The sequence below is a fragment of the Clupea harengus genome, chromosome 16 (genome assembly GCF_900700415.2).
Source record: "Clupea harengus chromosome 16, Ch_v2.0.2, whole genome shotgun sequence".
In the NCBI taxonomy this organism is placed as follows: domain Eukaryota; kingdom Metazoa; phylum Chordata; class Actinopteri; order Clupeiformes; family Clupeidae; genus Clupea; species Clupea harengus.
Genome location: NC_045167.1, coordinates 3780973 through 3801052, shown reverse-complemented (window position 1 = coordinate 3801052; position 20080 = coordinate 3780973). Strand labels below are relative to the sequence as shown.

General features: G+C 42.6%; 2 protein-coding genes and 1 long non-coding RNA gene across 4 annotated transcripts in view; all 3 read left to right on the top strand.

Annotated features, from left to right (window-relative positions):
• The first annotated feature begins 247 nt into the window (after positions 1-247).
• Positions 248-2480, top strand: LOC116224175. The gene is made up of 2 exons (XR_004165483.2): positions 248-289; positions 2040-2480. It is a non-coding gene; the product is annotated as an uncharacterized LOC116224175 (long non-coding RNA).
• Positions 2481-6386: 3906 nt separating this feature from the next.
• LOC105904115 (sphingomyelin synthase-related protein 1) lies at positions 6387-11519 on the top strand. Its single transcript, XM_031583339.2, has 6 exons — positions 6387-6608; positions 7105-7491; positions 7713-7808; positions 8816-8933; positions 10070-10220; positions 11028-11519. The coding sequence occupies exons 1-6, from the start codon at positions 6388-6390 to the stop codon at positions 11330-11332; spliced, it is 1278 nt and encodes a 425-aa protein (XP_031439199.1). The 5' UTR covers position 6387; the 3' UTR covers positions 11333-11519.
• A 6461-nt stretch (positions 11520-17980) lies between these two features.
• LOC105904125 (bone morphogenetic protein receptor type-1A-like) overlaps positions 17981-20080 on the top strand; it is a 28100-nt gene continuing 26000 nt past the window's right edge. The window contains exon 1 of one of the 2 annotated variants that reach the window (XM_031583240.2): positions 17981-18108. The gene's annotated coding sequence lies outside the window, so the exon portion shown is untranslated. Of the gene's footprint in view, positions 18327-20080 lie in introns of both variants that reach the window. The other variant, XM_031583239.2, reaches the window with a different exon arrangement.

Genomic DNA, 20080 nt, shown 5'->3' with positions numbered 1-20080 from the left:
CATCTCTCTTTTTTCTTTTTACCAAAGTAATATTACAGTGCACAAGAAGAGAGTGGATGGCCACTGAATTGTTTCAGGCCCAGGGCTGACCGGGGCAGCACAGTGGAACTACCAACGGCTGGTGGACCTTAAGCAGCCAGGTGTCATCCTCCCTGCTGTGTTTGATCCAGTTGTAATGGCTGAGTTGAAGTCTGCCTCCAAGAATCCGTTGGCCAGCCGCTCTCTGCTGGTCCACTGCTAAAGCACGAGATGTCGCCAGACGACCACCTGGAACCTCCAGCAGCAATTGGTAAGTTAACATAAAGTTTTGGACGTACATTTTTGCATCATACTGTAATGTTACAACATGCGTACGTGCGTCTGTGCCTGCCTGCCTGCGCCTGTGTCTGTGCCTGCCTGTGTCTGTGCGTGCCTGCCTGCCTGCCTGCCTGCGTGCGTACGTCTGCGTGTGCGTGCCTGCCTGCCTGTCTGTGCCTGCCTGCCTGCCTGCCTGCCTGCCTGCCTGCCTGCGTGCGTACGTCTGCGTGTGCGTGCCTGCCTGCCTGTCTGTGCCTGCCTGCCTGCCTGCCTGCCTGCCTGCCTGCCTGCGTGCGTACGTCTGTGTGTGTGTGTGTGTGTGTGTGTGCGTGCGTCTGTGTGTGCCTGCCTGCGTGCGTACGTTTGTGTGTGTGTGTGTGTGTGTGTGTGCGCGTGCGTGCGTGCGTGCTTGCGTCTGTGTGTGCCTGCCTGCGTGTGTGCGTGCCTGCCAGCGTGCGTACCTCTGTGTGTGCATGCATGCGCACACACAGACGCACGCACGCACAGTCACAGGCAGGCAGGCAGGCACACAGAGACTAATGCACGCACGCACACACAGACGTACGCACGCACGCACACACAGACGCACGCACGCACGCACGCACACACAGACGTCTGTGTGCCTGCCTGTGTCTGTGCGTTCTTGCCTGCGGGCGTACGTCTGTGTGTGCGTGCATTAGTCTCTGTGTGCCTGCCTGCCTGCCTGTGTCTGTGTGTGCGTCTGTGTGTGCGTGCGTGCTTGCGTCTGTGTGTGGGTGCGTGCGTCTGTGTGTGCCTGCCTGCCTGCGTGCGTACGTCTGTGTGTGCGTGCCTGCCTGCCTGTCTGTGCCTGCCTGCCTGCCTGCCTGCCTGCCTGCCTGCCTGCCTGCCTGCCTGCGTGCGTACGTCTGTGTGTGTGTGTGTGTGTGTGTGTGCGTGCGTCTGTGTGTGCCTGCCTGCGTGCGTACGTTTGTGTGTGTGTGTGTGTGTGTGTGTGTGCGCGTGCGCGCGTGCGTGCTTGCGTCTGTGTGTGCCTGCCTGCGTCTGTGCGTGCCTGCCAGCGTGCGTACCTCTGTGTGTGCATGCATGCGCACACACAGACGCACGCACACACAGACGTCTGTGTGCCTGCCTGTGTCTGTGCGTTCTTGCCTGCGGGCGTACGTCTGTGTGTGCGTGCATTAGTCTCTGTGTGCCTGCCTGCCTGCCTGTGTCTGTGCGTGCCTGATTGCGTGCGTACCTCTGTCTGTGCGTGCATGCGTCTGTGCGTGCATGCGTCTGTGTGTGCGCGCATTAGTCTGTGTGTGTGCCTGCCTGCCTGCCTGTGTCTGTGTGTGCGTCTGTGTGTGCGTGCGTGCTTGCGTCTGTGTGTGGGTCCGTGCGTCTGTGTGTGCCTGCCTGCCTGCGTGCGTACGTACGTCTGTGTGTGCGTCTGTGCGTGCGTCTGTGTGTGCATGCATTAGTCTGTGTGTGCCTGCCTGCCTGCCTGTGTCTGTGTGTGCGTGCGTGCTTGCGTCTGTGTGTGGGTGCGTGCGTCTGTGTGTGCCTGCCTGCGTGCGTACGTCTGTGTGTGCCTGCCTGTGTGCGTACGTCTGTGTGGGCCTGCCCGCCTGCGTCTCTGCGTGCCTGCCTGCCTGCCTGCCTGCCTGCCTGCCTGCCTGCCTGCGTGTGTCTGTGAGTGCCTACCTACCTGCTAATCAAATGTGTTCATTTCAGTGACATAAAAATAATAACTGGTTTATTTTACTTTCCCATTGCTCCAGCCTAACCAGATGTGAAGAGTTTAGCAGTGCACAAGAAAAAAGTGAAGAGAAGACGGACAAAGACCTGTCTTGGCTGTGGACAGCCCAAGTCTCAATAGTGCGTCATTTAGTCATTGTGAAAAGTTATATTTGAATGCTGGCCTTAAATGTTCCATATCATTTCTGAAATGCTTATCTTTATGATTACAATCCACACTTTTACATTTGTATGTTACACTTGTCATTGTTAATAGCTGTTTGTTTGTCATTTTCCTTTGTCATTGTAAGCAGTTATATGTAATTGTTGGCCTTAAATTATCCATATTATTTCTCAAACATGTATCTTTAATTACAGTCCACGCTATTCCATTTGTGTAAATACTGAGACAAGTATAAATTATTTCAGATGTTGTCAATAAAACTATGATGACTAATAAAAATGGAACTTATTTTGAAATATTACACACTGCCTTTTAGTCCTGCTTAAATGAAAGCAATATAGCTTTTTCTCATCTTAATTATACCATCTACAACAATAGGTTCTGTGTCATAAGAATGAATCCAAGTCTGCTGGTTCAGTTTATTTGAGCAGTACAGGGGATATTAATGATAAACACACTTGACAAACAAGGGAAAAACTAAAAAAACATTAGTACATTTCTACAAAGATACTGACAATCTGATGGAGTAGTAATTGTACTATGTTCAAAGTAGTAGCATTACTATAAACTTGATATAAACTACAAAAAAAATAATTTTACATAGAAAGTTGTAATTATTTTTTAATCTCCAAGTATTTCCAATGCTTTCTACTCATATATTTCACATTCGATAACACCTCAATGGGGATACGAACCCTCTATCTTGGGGAATCTAAAATAAATAATTAAATGCACGGACCCAAAAAAATGCTTCAATCCGATTGGCCGGTAATCTGTTACAGCAATACACGGCTGGCCCCCGCGTAGATACCGCGTATTAACATATGTATATCCGAGAAAACGTCACGCTATTGATAATGGGCCCGTCCTACTTGGAGCAGGACCGCTCGGGTCTCGTCGGCCAATCCTTGCCTTTCAAATCCATTCTCAGTAATCCAATCCAGCCGCGGAACGAGAATGGACCTGCGCCAATCGCGGCACTTCTCTCCGCAGTCGAGAACTTGGCTTTAACTTGTGTGACGTTACGTTGCCAAGTTACGCAGAGCGACGTGTAGGGGGCCCATCGAGCAATTTAATACAGTTTTGGGCCCGGCTACGGGCCCCTACACCCCACGGGCCCAGGTGCAGTAGTTACCCCCCTGCTTGACAGGCATGTCAATATCTGTAGTTATGATGTGTGCTTTTGCTGACAGTCTATGCCTCGCTCCTGACGCACTTCCCTCTTCTCTTTTGTCTTTTCCTCCATTTGTACTGACATATTCTCTATTCATGACTTGGATGAAAAATCTTAGTTTTGTCTATTGCATATTATGTTAGAACAGTTTTGTTCCTTGGAGATAGAGACACTTGTATCCACATGTATCCAAATAAACAATGTAAACGAATTGATGCTAACAAACACACAGGTTTCTTTGGCTTTAATTTAACATGCTGGAGAACCAGTTCACATTTGATCTAATCTAGGCTATCATCTTATTCATTGAGGAAATGTAACTTTTTTTAGTCCTCCACTAGAGGGAGCTCTCGGACATCATTTGCAGAGTGCTATACTGCAACTCAGGAAAAAGGTTTTTAGAAAAATAGTACATGAAACAGTAATAAAAGACGAACTAATGAGAATTGGAATATTAAGAACTAATAAAATCACGACACAGTGGTCCATTTGGATGTGAATATTTATTGAGGTATTGAAAGGGAGTTATTAGTGCCTTTGTAGAGGTTCACAGTGTCGTGTCTTCACTCACGGCAGCCTTGACAGAGCAGAGCAGATTGTGCACATTCAGTCCAGCAGGGGGCAAAAGTGTGCCGTGTTCTTCAGTCTCGTAAGGCAGGTGATGAATAATTACAATGTATCTATCCATGTAAAGACTGTGTTTAAAATCTCTGTGAGAAACACACATATACACATAGCATACATCAATATCATATTTTTTTTATGCAGTCATAGTTACTTATATTTTGATATTATATTTGGGGAGCTGTTGTAGGATTTAGCACTTGAGGTGATGTCAGAATTCTTCACTTAGAAGTAAGCTTGAGAGTAACTTTTGTGTAGTTAGCTGCAAAGCAGCCCACTTGTCCACTGTATTTTGGCAAAGTACATTGACTATTTGTGGGTTTTGGCTCATTGTGATCTGTCTGACGTGGACATTGACGTGAATTACATCAATTACTTGGGTGATGTAGATAATCACATCCATCAACTAACTTCACAGGATGATTTAAAGGTGTGTATTAGTATAGAGAAATGTAATCATGTGATTGACATAAACGACTTGGGTGATGTAGTCAACAGATAATCACATCCGTCAACGGACTTCACAGGATGCTTGGGTGTCCCATCATCCTAACAGCCCACAGATTGGCCGTTCATTTTCTACTGAACCGCTTCTGTCAGTCTGCCCCAGGGCAGCTGTGGCTACTGAGGTAGCTTACCACCACCGGTATGACTGTGTGTGTATGACTACTGGACTCTGGACTCTGTAAAGCGACTTCGGGTATATAGAGAAGCGCTATATAAAATTGAATTGATTGATTGATTGATTGATACTGATGCAGTGTGGGTGTGTGTTTGTATCTGTGTGAATGTGATGCGTGGCTCAGCTGTGCTCCCATTACTACTGACTTGCTGTGCTATCTAATTGGCCTTTGTGACTTGGCACTGGGAAAGGCACGGCTCAAATCAAATGTAACTGATTTAGAGGTGTGTACCTACCTACATGTATTAGTAATAGAAACTGAACCAAGGTGAGTCACACTTTCTACTTCATCTCTAAACTGTGTGAATACTTATCGCAGTTAAATGTATTCTTATCTGGGTTTCATGCTAAATCAGAATGATATAGTTAGTACTAAACATGCTAAATGCTAAACTAATCAGCATGATATAGTTAGTACTAAACATGCTAAATGCTAAACTAATACCAAATAATGTTTTCCCCTGACCTTGTGAACTTGTGCTGTGCCAAAGTGTGATTGTGCTTGGGTATGTTTGTGTTTGTGTTTGTGTTTGTGGGTGCAGGGTCATGACCGCAGCCGTGGAAGGGTTGGAGGTCACCGCTGGGTCTGTCCCAATGATCACCTTGCCTTCCAATGCTAATTCCTCTCAATCAGTACACTGTGTGTGTGTGTGTGAATGGGCACACAAGTGTGTTGTTGTGTCATTTGTACTTTATCTGAGAGACTGCTTACTCAGCCTGGCTGATTAGAGGGCAGGACTTTGGAATGGAGATGCTATCAGCTCTGCAACAATCCACAAGACCATCCTAGTGATACCCGCACCACAGGCTGTTGTGAATATATTACACAAGAGATCACAGCTACAGGACTGCACTCATCAAGGGGTAAGTCAAGTGTCTACGGCAGCAGGTCCACTTAGTGTAGGTTGGGTTGTTCTGTCTTGCGGCTGTGCATGCATCTGGGAGCTTTGTTTGTTGAAGTGCAGGATTACCAATCCAGACTGTAGTTAATATGGAACATATATTGCGGGTGAGTTTTGACATATTGATTAATAGACATCTTCAAAAGGACACGTATCTTCTGGTCTCTTCAGGTCGTATCAACTACTAGGCCATACACGCTGTGGTATGCTAAACCACCCCTGAATGGGAGAGAGCTGAAGAAGGAGAAGTTATACTTGTAAGTCTAGTTTTTCTTCAGACACACATTCCACACTTACACAAACACTGTCATTACATTCCTTTGGTGACAGTGAGATGGATGGATCACCTTGTGAGAAATGGGTGACACTGGCTGTTTGTTTGTGTGTGCCTGCTGTATTGTTGGTGTGTGGCACTGAGACGGCCTATGGCCTTTGATGGCCACTGGGGGCAGTGTAAGCTACCAGCAGTCACATGAAACAAGGCAACAGTAGCCAGTGTCTGCCACATGAAATTGTAGGTAACCTGTAGCATCCGGTTTTGTCTCAAAGGATTTATTTGTAATAAGACGTGAAACCAACCCCCTCTATCTAGTTAGCGCTTATTTATAGGTGAAACTCAACTGGAGAACATCGGTTCTTACATTCAGAAGCAGTAACTGTCACCATGTTGTCACATTGTTTTTCAAATCACTCTAAGCTTTCAGCAGCCCCAGAGGATTTTATAACAAAATGTGTTAATTCCCCCCTCATTACATTGTACATGATGTCCATGATGTAATACGTATATAGCAGAGTAATGCTGGACTTCTCTGCAGTTCTCAGGGAAATGGCTCTTCAGGTCGATGGTGACGTGAGCCGCTGGAGTGTTCAGCAGGTGGGCCAGTGGCTGGAGACGGAGGGCTTCCCTGACTATGTGCCAATACTGTGTGACCAACACCGTCTGGATGGCCAGAGTCTTCTGAGCCTGAGGGAGGATGACCTGCGCAAGCCTCCCCTGCAGATGACCGTGCTGGGGGATATTAAGAGAATCATACTGGCAGTGCACAGGTACTGTATGCCGCCCAATTAAACAATGCAATAGACAAATGGACTAGACCCTCGGGGAGATTTCCTTCAAGGCCTCAGAGCTCAGATCATTTTTGCATCTGTTGTCAGAGCTGTCCTCCTGGAGCATTTGTGCTTTGAGACTTTGTAATCGGTATACAATCTTACAACACAGGAAACACATTTGGAAAACACTGAAACCACAGACTAGCTCCAATGGAGGCCTATGTAATCTGTAAACAATGCAACAGGACAACATATTACCATGCAACAATACTAAACAAGAGAACAATAATTAAACTTAAGAGAAATGAAGGTAAAAGTAACCACAGCAATAACATGCAGAACAGGCCATTCCAACACAGCACAGCAATACAAATGAATGAGAGATAATATCTATTGGAAGATTGTACTGCTTGTACTGAGTAATTGGCTCATAAAATGTCCACGGTGTGTTATTTTGAAGAAGTGTATGTTCAAACAGCATTTCAAAACACAGGTTGCAGAGCAAGAATCCTTCAGCCATGCAGGAGCTGGGACTGACCCACTCAGATGGATACCCTTCACTGGGGACCACCACGCAGTGCCATGGCAGACACCCACACGGAGGGGCATGCGAGGGCACAGTAGTGTCCGGACTGCAGGCACCCTGCCAGGGAAATGGGCACCATCATCATCATCATCACAGTCCAAGCCCAGAGCCCTGGCATCTGTCCAACGGGAAATGGAAGGATGAAGAGTTAGATCCTGAGTACTGGAAGACGGCCCTCAGTGTTGTCTACTTCTTGTTTGTTTGTGGTGTCACCGCCTTCGTCATGGTGATTGTACACGAGCGGGTACCCGACATGCGCACATATCCTCCCCTTCCTGATATTTTCCTGGACAGGTAAGAATGTGTGCATGGAAAGCTCAGAGAGCCGCTTGGTTTTTCTAGGATGTTATAGGATGCCCAGTTTTTTAGTGTTTAGGAATTTGTAATAAACTGTATTTGCTGGAGTTCTTTATGAGAATGGTGTTACAGACAAAAAAGACCTCCGCCAAAGTGATTTGCAATCAGTGTGTGTGCTGAAGGAGCCAAAGTTCTCATGGCATCTGTATCTTCCACAGTGTACCCAGAATCCCATGGGCCTTCGCCATGGCTGAAGCATGTGGACTAACCCTTTGTACCATGTGGATCCTGGTGCTGCTATTACATAAGCACAGGTACTTTTGTGTCTGCACATTATACACTTTCTATAGGACCAATACACCTCCATAGGTATTTTTGCACAGATGTGTGTGTCCTCTGTAGCTACATTCAAGTTCATGTCCAGATCAGGCGTGGGAAATGACCCTAAAACTAGCCGTAGAATGATTTAGCCTATTGGAGAAACACAACAACCTTCCGTCATCACAGCATAATATGTACCCATGGGTTTAGACATTTGATCCGGCTTTGTGTCAACTTTGATATTTTGTGTAAACTGGCATATCATGAAATATCAGACCGCCTCTGAAGTGAGGTCTGATTCTGTTTGCAGAGTAAAGAGCTGTTAAGCTCCAGTTAAGACCCTGCTTAGGGTGGGTTCGCAAAATATTCAAGTGATGATCATTCAATATAGTTTGTGTTCAGCCTATAGATGTTTTTCACGCTTTGCCACCAGACAGTCATTTCCTTTATTTTGAAAGAAATTTGTACGAAAATGCATACAGAAAATGTATGAAGATAAGTGTAGTGTGAAGCATTAGTAGACATGGAAGAAAAAAGAAAGCGTGACAGAACCATTAACCTTAGTACTTTAAATGTTTTGCAGCAGTGAAAATGAGGTAGATAATATGGACGTTATGACTCAAGTGTATGCAATGCCAGTCATGGAGTTCTGTTCCCAGGGAGCCCACGCAACTGACAAAGTGTCTACATCCATTTCCTGTGATATCATTTGTTTGAATAGTACCTCTCAAAAACTCAAGGGCACTTTACATGATAAAGAGGACATAAACTAAAACGGTTAAGAGTCCGAAGAACAAACAGTACTGATCTATACTATACTATATTTATTACTATATATATTTATTTATTTATTTGATACTATCAAAATAAATACAGCTGAAGTGTAGGTGAACAGTGGACATCATGTACTATATATGTAGCAGACTGAAAGCATAGAGGCAAAGAATTCAACAATGTGGGGTAACAAAACAGCTGTGCTTGTGTGCTGTTTGTCTTTTAGGTCCATTTTATTCCGCCGCCTGTGCTCCTTGGTGGGGACTGTGTTCCTCCTGCGCTGCATCACCATGCTCATCACGTCGCTCTCGGTGCCAGGCCTTCACTTACAGTGTTCAGCAAAGGTACCTCAACACTCACTCACTCACTCTCATCACATCACATCGCTCTCGGTGCCAGGCCTTCACTTACAGTGTTCAGCAAAGGTACCTCAACACTCACTCACTCACTCTCATCACATCGCTCTCGGTGCCAGGCCTTCACTTACAGTGTTCAGCAAAGGTACCTCAACACTCACTTACATCAAATCCCTCTCGGTGCCAGGCCTTCACTTACAGTGTTCAGCAAAGGTACCTCAACACTCACTCACTCACTCACTCACTCACTCACATCACGGCCCTTTCCAAAGCTACCTGGACTGCACATAAATATTTGTATCAATGCAGTGTTGATAAATGACCCTTGGTCGACATATGACGAATACCTGGAAAGCACAAGTATCCCACAGTCCTACCTTCAGAGGCTTTTTGAGGGATTAACAATAAATGTGTACTTGACTGGAAATGACGGTTAATCAAACCTGTGTATCAATTTGTCCACAGAGGACAATAACTTGGATTAATCACACACATATCTTGGAAGTGATTGCGCACACCGTTTACGTACAGGTTTATGCACGTAGCGCTGATAAGTGACGCCACAGGAGGATATCCGTACAAGTTAGGGTGTGAATTAGGCGCTCTTATCAGCGACAGCTTAACTGAAGGAGTTCGAAATTTGTCAAGGCTGCATTGCTCATTCATCGTTATCATTGCGGTTGCCCGGCAACAAGAAACGTTTTGCTTTGTGATCTGATTTGGAATGTGGACTGCTGCAAAGTTCAGGTGTCTTTAGTGGCCAGAATGATCTGATAGTTGTGCTGATCTGTACAGCTTGTGCAGTGCGATTACATGATAAAATAATCAGATAAAAGTTGGAATTCTTAACAGACAGGCAATCATTTTGATTTTAAGTGGTCAAAATAGCATTTTTAATGTTTAGTCCATCCCAGCTTGGTGAACCAACCCTAAGGTTTTTTTTTTTGTCATCCTCGGACATATAGGTGTTTATCCAATCAGGCAGATTTAAAAGGCTGTGGCATTTGTATTTTGGGTACGTGTAACTGGATACCTTCTTAATCCACTGACAGGTATTTTTACACTCATATCATGCCTTGTTGTTAGAGGTAATGTGATTGTGTGTATATCTGTGTTGTGTGCAGGTGGATCTTGACAACTGGGGAAAGATACAGAGAGCGCTGACCATCTGGTCCGGCATGGGGATGACTTTGACTGGAGTTCACACCTGTGGAGATTACATGTTCAGTGGGCACACGGTGGTCCTCACCATGCTCAACTTCTTCATTACTGAGTGTAGGTATCCTGGTGTGTGTGTGTGTGTGTGTGTGTGTGTGTGTGTGTGTGTGTGTGTGTGTGTGTGTGTGTGTGTGTGTGTGTGTGTGTGTGTGTGTGTGTGTGTGTGTGTGTGTGTGTGTGTCAGGCATATGTGAGGAACTGAACAACAATAGCTTCCTCTAGACATGAATCAACTATATGTCTGCATGTATTCCTTGAAATATTTTTCAAAATGCTCTGTCTTTTTTTTATTAGCTAGCAGCCTGGCTTTTTCAAGGGTCATTAATGACGTCTCAACTTGAACAGCCTATGTCCGACTTCTAGGATGTTAGATTTTGTGGATCCTGTTTGTGACCACTTCAGAGCACTTATGGGATTTATAAAGGGTACATTTGGATTTGATACAGGGTACATGTGGCAATGCAGGGAAGTTGACTAAGAAGATCCCTAAGCTGCCCTTTAGCCTTGAGGATGGTCTAAAAACTCGCCAGATAAAAAAATAAAACCAGAGATCTGTAGGAAACTAATGTAGAAATGACTGTGAATAAACAGTAGTGCATGTAGAACTATGAAAATAGGGCTTTAGAGTGTTTCATGTGGTGTTTAGAAGTCCAGATCTGGCTGGAAGATCTGATGCATTAGTCTTATCTGTGGACAAGTGTTTGCAACATCAACAGAACCACTGGAGACATTACAGTGTGTATATGAATTTGGGTGTGTCTGTGAGAGATTGTTTTTCTCTGTGTTAACATGTAACATTAACACTCTGTGTATAATATAAATATATATATATATAATTTATGTGTGTGTGTGTGTACATTGCAGACACTCCACGAGGCTGGTATTTCGTTCACACTGTGTCCTGGGTGTTGAATCTGTTCGGGATCTTCTTCATCCTTGCTGCGCATGAGCACTACTCCATCGACGTGTTCGTGGCCTTCTACCTGACCACGCGGCTGTTCCTGTACTACCACACGCTGGCCAACACACGGGCCTACCAGAGGAGCCGCAGGGCGCGGGTGTGGTTCCCCCTCTTCTCCTTCTTTGAGTGCAATGTGGACGGGCCCGTGCCCAACAGGTTCTGCTGGCCGTTCTCCAGACCACATCTTCTGAAGATAATTATTGGCTAGAGAACAAAGGGAAGGGTGTGTTTGGTGTGTCAGACAGGGAACGCTGGATTGGACTGGATGGGACTGGTTGGTGAAACCTGAATGTGTGTGTGGACAGACAATGTTTTGTCCACATACTTTATGTCACACAAGGTTTCAGTTATCTGTGATTTACCACGCTCAGAAAATGTTTTAAATGGTTATATGGTTATGGTATATAATACATGTTTTCAATGGTTATGGTATATAATACATGTTTTAAATGGTTATATGGTTATGGTATATAATACATGTTTTAAATGGTTATATGGTTATGGTATATAATACACGGTTCACAAGTTGTATATTCTGTGCCATTCTAGGTAGCCTTTCCACACTGTGGTGCTTAATATGTGACTCATGTCTTGAAGCCCTTCTTCTTTCTCTGTTCTTGAGTCCTCCATCCTCGTTGTACTCCGTTATAGTTTTCTTCACATTTGTATCAAAGGGAGGGGTAGGACGCAATGAAAGGAAGGAAGGGATAAAGGTACAAATGTTGTGTACAATATATGTTTCATTGTGCCATCGTCTATTGAAGGTTAAGAAAAAAAAACGTCAGAATCCTGTTAATTCAAGAGAGAGTCTCACATAATTTGTATTAAAGTATGTTATAATTGTTTTATTTTTATTATTAGTTATTGTTGTTCATGTCTTATTGTGTGTCATTTATAAATTAAACGTTATCATGGGTATGTATGTACATGTAAGCAAGTTATATATGGTGTGAGCTGCTAGCCTCGGTTTCGGTTATCCACAGCAGTTCTTGTGGGCACTGCTGTACATCCCTTATATAATACATTCATTTGAACCCTGTCGATAACCATGACAAATATGTGGGCTTGGAATTATATTATTTATATTTGTGATATTTATGGATTCTCACCCAAGGACTCTTGAGAACTTTTATGAAATATGTGAGGCTGCAAAAGTATTTATTTGATTGTATTTTAACTTTTAAAAATGTGCTACAGACAACTACAGCAAAGAAAATAAAAAAATAAGATAAAATAAAAAGTGATCTGCTCTGTGAACTTCCTTGGTCAATCCCTTGGTCCTCCAACACAGTAGGCACACAGTAGCAGTGGAAAGCCCATCATAACACACCATAATGGGCACTCATGTTAACCAGATTCCTGATATTTACAGTAGAAAATACATACACTTCAAAATGCAAATATAGGTGATCTCTGTATTTGAGAATGTAAGAGAATGGCTGAAAAAAATATACACTTCTCCATACATGTACATACAGTACATGCCTTTTGAAACAATTCTTTAAATGTTAAAGGCCAAGGATTAAAGGAACAGTCTGTGATTCAAAGCCCAAACACTTTTTGTCCAATTCAGCGAATTGCTCCTCACGGCATCATTGCAACTCCATCTGGACAGACTCCAACATCCAATGCAGTTAGTCAAGCTTATTCCATTTGACCTCAAAAACATTCAAAAACAACTTTTGTCATTCCAGTAATCCTCAAATATCACAAGCTGAATCTTTCATTTCCTTTTTCCTATTCCCATACATTCCCTGATAGTAAAAAGGCTAGTGTTGTATGATATTAACATCTTCGTATTATTTATGTTAGATGCATAATTGAATTGAAGCATTTTGTAATGCTGTAATGTAATTGTAATTTATCAATACTTCCGTATGTGTCAGAGTTTGAGAGTTGATGGGTGCCACAATTCACTTAAAACACTACATATGAATGCCAAATGTTAAATGACTCATTCTAATCTCATTTAAAAAAAGAAATGAGTGCACACAAATGTTTGTGTATTTCAATCGTTTTAAATAATGTCCTATCATCTCAAGGGCCCCTTGCTGCTCCCTGAGGGCCCTGTGTGGGCCCTGGCCCTCCTGTGGAGAACCACTGAGGCCCCTGTGTGGAACCTGGCCCTCCTGTAAATGGGAAACATAGTGGCTCGGACTGAGCCAGAATCAACCCCAGGTTCAGGAGCACGGAAGGGAGGGGTGTGAGCTGAGTTGGCTGTTGAGCTCAAATATCAACAACCTTTTGCGAAACCAAATTGCGGACTGCATCTTTAATATATAGAGGTCTTGGACCGACTTGAATTTTCACAATGATATCTTTCCTCAATGAGAAATCATTATGAGTCACGGGTTTTGACAAATTGAAAAATAATATCCTGACTCTGACCTGATTGTTGGACTTGTTTTTTAGGTTGTTTTTCATTACGCAATTGTGATGAACAGTCATAAACCAAATAAGAGTTCAAGATAACATTGACTGTATGAATAAATTCCCCTAAAGGCAACTCTCCTACAGTGGTGTACTACACATACTACAGTTAAACACTAGCGATGGCTAACACCTGGATACCTGGTAGGGGTATAACTGAATGTGTCATTCTCTCTAGGTGTATATTGTAGAAAAATAAAACCAGACCTCACTTCTAAAATCAATTTATTTATTTGTATGTTTTTTGCTTGTAATGTATCACTTACCAAGATCGAACGATCAACTCCAATCTGATCACTGACGCAATTTCCCATATTCCCTCAAAGTGATCACATTCAATTCATTTCATTTCATATCCTTTAATCTCATTAATGACTCACTACTCCCCTTTCTTAACTTTCCTCCACCTATACCTTTGGGTTAAACAAATAGAGACGTAGAAGAGACGAAAAGGTCACTACTATTGCACTTCTGGAAGTGGACATTGTTTATTTTAAGGGTTTGACATGGCAAACATTTAATGGAAGGAGGGATCAGAAGAAGTATAAATGGGACTGACGGACTGCATCACAGTACCACACAACCATCAGCACCCAGCGCCAACACATCCACGGAAACTCCCCTCGACTGCAACCATGGTAAGAAAGCTATACTTTGTCATCTAATCTGATTTCTGACCTGAATTGTTTTCCGTCTAATCTCATTTGTCTTTTGAGCAGGTCCATGGTGAAGACAGTGAGCAGAAAGGTTACTTTGAGGATGATGGATAGATACATTTAATAGATTTTGCACTAGAGAAAAGTTAATATTAGAATGTTGTTCTATTCTCTACTTCAGTCATATCTCTTGCTTTGAGTTGCAATACACTTTCCAACGCTTTCTGTGACACAACTCAACTCAAGAACCTATTCTGACTTCTTTCCTTTCCCATAGGACGCTCTCAGACTGTGTTCCTTCCTCTGTGTCATTGCTGTGACTTATGCCCAGTGCTATGTTGAGCCACTAAGCATTACGGACATAAACAAATTACCAACAGGTACGTCAGCCACTGGTTTATATTTTTGTGTAAACAAAGACTATAGCATGGCAATATCTGTCAGGGCAACATATCCGTTGCATTCTGCATTCTGCATTCTGCATTCTGCATTCTGCATTCTGCTGCAAGAACTGTGACTGTTTATGTGTAGGCCCACGTTTCTCTTTATGTTATCCAATGGTGTACTTTTAAGAGTGGACTACTACGTCTTTATGTTCTCCAATGGTGTACTTTTAAGAGTGGACTACTACGTCTTTATGTTCTCCAATGGTGTACTTTTAAGAGTGGACAAGTACATATTTATGTTCTCCAATGGACTAGTACGTCAGCTCTAACTTGCCTATTCACTCACTCAGGTTGCCAGGACACCAAAGGGGATCTCCATCCATTTGGTTCTAGTTGGAACACTGGGAGCTGCTATCACTGCTCCTGCTCAGAGTATGGCGCAAGTTGTTGCAACCAGTAAGTCAACCCCCCCCCCCCTTGGAATCATGTTATACAGCAGTGTTTCTCAAACTTTTTCAGGCCAAGGACCACTTAGCCAATAAAAAAAAACTCGCGGACCATCTAACTAAATAGTATATCCCCGGAACAACAGGCCTCCTACCCAGAACTGGCACCAGGCAATTGTTAGCGGCACGTGATTTCCGTGGGTGGGCACTCCTTTTTCATCGGTAGGCTAGTTATAGATATGACAATGCGCTAGGCAAAGCATATGGAACCCTGCTCCATGCGTGACTTGTTTAAGTTACAAACTATAGTTCGCTCACAGCCTCATACTCCTATCACACACTCAGACACGCCAATGTATCACTAAACACCAATAAACACAACGATGCGCATACCGACCACGCGACCGCAGTAATTCACTACCAACCGTAGGCAAGCCGACTGGCATTAATATAGCCATCCTAGTAGTCAACTTTTCATAATTATGAGTTGTCATTATCCAACGTCACACAACACTGAATAAAGTTATCATCTTGCTGTCTCCGCAGCGGGAGAAAAAATGCTGTTTGAATGCAGCTCCGCGGCGGGAGTGACCCTTCTCCTTGTCTGTGTCAGAGCCATTCTCATTTAATTTTCTTTTCATTGTCCCTGTCTTAAGCCACCGATCCATGACCTTCTTAATAGATTAGGCTACTCTTTAATAGATTAGGTTTCTACTGACTGTGTTCTCTTCGTTCTGAGTTGTATGTTAGAAATGTCGCAATAATTTACTTGTGGCCGTCGCGGACCATTACGGGGCACTGGCGGACCGCGGACCACACTTTGAGAACGACTGTTATACAGCAAGCCAAGTAACAGACAAGGGTAGTAGCCAGTACCATTAACAGGGTTAGGGTTAGAAATCTGTATCTGGGCTGGTGTTTGTAGGCTGACAGATAAGCACAAATATCCTTTTACCTTTCTCTCATTAATACAACTAGCATTTCTCTCCCCAACACTTCTAACTAACATATGCTTTGCTGTGAGGGTGTAAAATTGTCCGCAATGTAGTCAAAATCCCAGGTTTCATTTAGACTGAAATGATGTAATGGATACCATGGTGAAGACAGTGAGCGGTAAGGTTACTTTGAGGATGATGGATAGATACATGTTTCTGATTATCTGCTCTCTCTCAATAGAATCCCTCAAATTGTCCAGAGCCCTCCGGCTTGCAAGCTGCTGGTGGATAAGAAGACCTGCACATCTAAACTAGTGCTTAAGTCCGACCCATCCGTTGCATGTTCTGGTGGGAGTGTTGTAATGACTATATGAATCACGATCACATACTCTCATTCCTTTTTCTTTACATTTTTCATGTTTTCATACTATTGTGCATATCATTGCTTTGAAATTTCATCTATGTGTCAAAACCTTCCATAAACACAACTGTGATCATAAACAAGTTTGTGCGCTTATTGTAATCACCAATGTGTGTGTGTGTGTGTGTGTGTGGGCTAGAGCTTAGAATGGGTCCAGATAAGAGTGGAATTGTATTCACTTCTGCATAATTCACATGACTGTGTTTACTGGTCTACTAAGATATAGGTTAGTATGCCTATTAGTATAATAGCATTAAGTGTTCAGGTAACCTTTTCATAGAGTGGGTCCTCAATCCCTGATTTGAGGTCCCATTATATAAACGTTAAGGAAATGTCTCCATCTAGTGGCCACATACAACACATCCACCTTCAACTGCATCAATAGTAGACGGAGAAACGGGCAAAAAAATCAGAAAGAAAGAGTAGAATGTTGAGGTAGATGTAGAGTAGCGTTGATGATTGTTTGTAGAACAAAAAAAACATTTCTGAAGAACATGACAATCAGGATAGTGATCACTCACACATACCTGTAGTGAACTGGATTGATTACTTCGCTAAATGCAGGCAAATCCATTAAATGTATTTTACTAAATGTTGCAAAACATGACACGGGCTCTTTACTTGACAGACCTGTCATTATTAGCAGCAGATTGAAAACATGTCATATTTCATTCAAATAGTGGTATCTGGCCCACCAACCTAAACCTACTTACTATGAAGACGCCTCACCAAATATTCCTTTAAGTTGGTCTGAAATCACTATTGATTTATATTAATATCATTATTGATATCCTCATATTTATAAGAAATGTAATGTCCTAAAATCCCAGGCCTTCATGGTGCAAAGCATATTTATTTTACATATAAAACATTTTGAGATGTAGATGAAGTAAACTTAAACCTCAATATCCTCCTTATGTTTAGGCACCTATATGGTTGTTCTGAGTGGTCCATTATCAGCCTTCTCTCAGCCTGAGGGGGTGAGAATTGATACCTAGTCTCAGAGGATATGCTTGACCTCTCAATGCAATTTCTTTTCAAATGTTAGTAGCAAATCTACATTTTTAGTTTCTCCAACAATAACTCTCTACTCTACATTTTATTATATTATATACATCTTTCTACTTTAGCAGTGTGGTGTTGGTGCAGTTGTGTGGTGTGGGTGTATGCGCTTGCTAAGGGCTTAGTTCGTTTTTGTCATGATTAATAATACATCTGCAGAGTAGACTGTTTTTACAGCAAAGTAGGCCAATTTGTTATGCTTTTGTTGCTTCTCTTAACCTCACACTATCACTATTATTTTAAATTTAGGAAGTGTGGTGTGTGCACCCACTAGATCTTAGTATCAGCGAGAGAATGTGTTTTGTATCATATTCCAGGCTCTCGCAAGATTCTGTTATGGATGCAAATATTGGCCTACTTGCATTCATCTCGACACACCTTTATGAACCAAAGGCCTGTTGTACACCAGGTGGCGCTTAGTTCCTGGTTTCTAGAAACCTTTCCAGCCCCTCCCTCATTTCTTGGTCCATACCTTTATTTCCGCTCAGCGATGTCTGGTCGTTTGGGCTGCACTGATTGGAGGATAGAAAGAGTAATGATGTCGTTACGTACAGGGCGAGAACGTTCGCCCTGTTTGAGGCACTACGGAGGGGGACTGACGATGAACCTTGAGAAAAACAATAAAACTGGATAAGATACCAGGAAACTGTACGTGGATGTCAAATGTGTGAGCAAATTTTCTTGAGATTTTCTTGATTAACTTTTTTAAAACGTTTAAAAATTGAGGATTATCAACTCCAGACGCACACACTCAGGAGCGGTAAACGGGAATTCCGGATATTTGCTCGGGGATGTCCTTTCCGGTAGTCGGAGAAAAGTTTGTTGATTTCACGGTGGAGATATTCCTGGAAGATTTTCTTTCCCAGGTATGAGCTGAATAATTAGTTAATATACCCAAATAATGTATATAAGGTGTTTTTAAACTGTAGCTACTCCTAGCTCGGTTTGGCCGTCGATTAAAAAGCCACGGTACTACGATGGCAAGTTATTTTTGTCACTCAGGGTATTCCATTTTACATTCTTGCAAAGTATGTTAGAAGATTTTGAGTTGTTTAAAAGTGTAAACAAGAATGAACAAATATACCTTTAGCGAGTGCACAATTTAAGTACAATCATAATAATGTCAAACTTTGTACCTTAAACAACGTGGTACACGTCGTGATTTTTGTATGTTAATCGTTTCGTATTGGTTGATCTACGCATTTATTAGAAACGCTACTGTAGCTAATGGATAGTGTTTGCATAGATACCTATGCTGGCAAGTTGCAGCTTGCTAAGTATGGCTATAATGTTACCATCTTCTGACGAAGCTATTTCAGTAGTGTGTCTCGAGCTTTATGATGACCCAAGGCTTTTTCAAGCCACCAATGATTTTTATTTTAACGTCACTCATGACACAGGTTTGTTGTGACCAGAGCTTTTAGGCCTGTGTTATTTTGGACTGTCTACAGGAGAGTTTTGCGATGAATAAGATGTGTTTTGTTTGCACAGAAACCTTGCCATTAGCTGAACAGCCACATTATTTAATAAAATGTTGCTTGAATTTGAAAAACCATGTTGCATTGTAACAATCCGATTTATTTATATACCTAAAAAAGTGTGTTGGGTATAGAGAATTGTAACTTTTCTGTTTTCAGCAGCATGCTTGAAAAGCTCATACAGAGCTGTCACTGTAGGTTATGATCAAAGACATCCCTGGTCAGACATGTAAGCATTTCACCTTTTTCAAAAGATGATTTTCATAAACTGCAGCCAAACAGAGAATGCTTATTTTTGTCTGAAATTAAATTAAGTTTGTTATCTAATGTCACAGAAATTCAGGATATATAGGGTCCAGAACATTACAAATTAAGCCAAATCCATACAGTCAGAATATGTCCTTATCAAAGGATGTGAAAAGGCTTGTGATTTGTAAGGCTGTTGTAACTTTGTCAACTCTTTTTAAAGCTGTGCCTGAACAAAGTAGATAGACCCCTAGTCTGCTAGGCAGACAGGGCTATTAATAGATCTTAAATTAGCGTGGTATTGCTCCTCAGGATTCCAGGAAAAACACAGGGCTTAAGAACAGAGCACGTTTGGCTCCTGGCTCCTCAAAGAGATGCTCTGTTTGGAAAATGCAAATAGATCCCATTTCTCCTCCTTGGGACCGTGCAGTAGTACAGGCAAGACTTAAGCGTTACCAGAGTTACTACATGCAAGCTGCAGAAAATGTTCTGTGATTTTAAAAACAAGTATGTTGTGAAAGAAAAAGCTTTTCAGTTGGCAGTTAAATTAGGTCAAATGCGTTTGCTGTTTAACCACCATTGGAAAAATAACACAATTGCATTTACTGTTCAAATGGCTGCTGTTCTAATAATTAGCCAAATGATTAATGTATTTTGGATGCTAAAGCGGTCTACCTACGTACCTTTGGTTTTGTGGCCAATGTGGTCATTTCTGTTCTCCCTAGCAGTAATTATAGCCTAGGACAAAGCAGAGAATGGAGATGCTAATTCACAGCTAGCTGTCTCTGACTTCAGGCTATGTGGACACAGCCAAGACTAATTATCAAACACAAAGTCTGAAAGGTCCCACGAGGATAGAGCTTCTCTAGCTTTGCTGCAAGTGTTTTTGTTGCCAA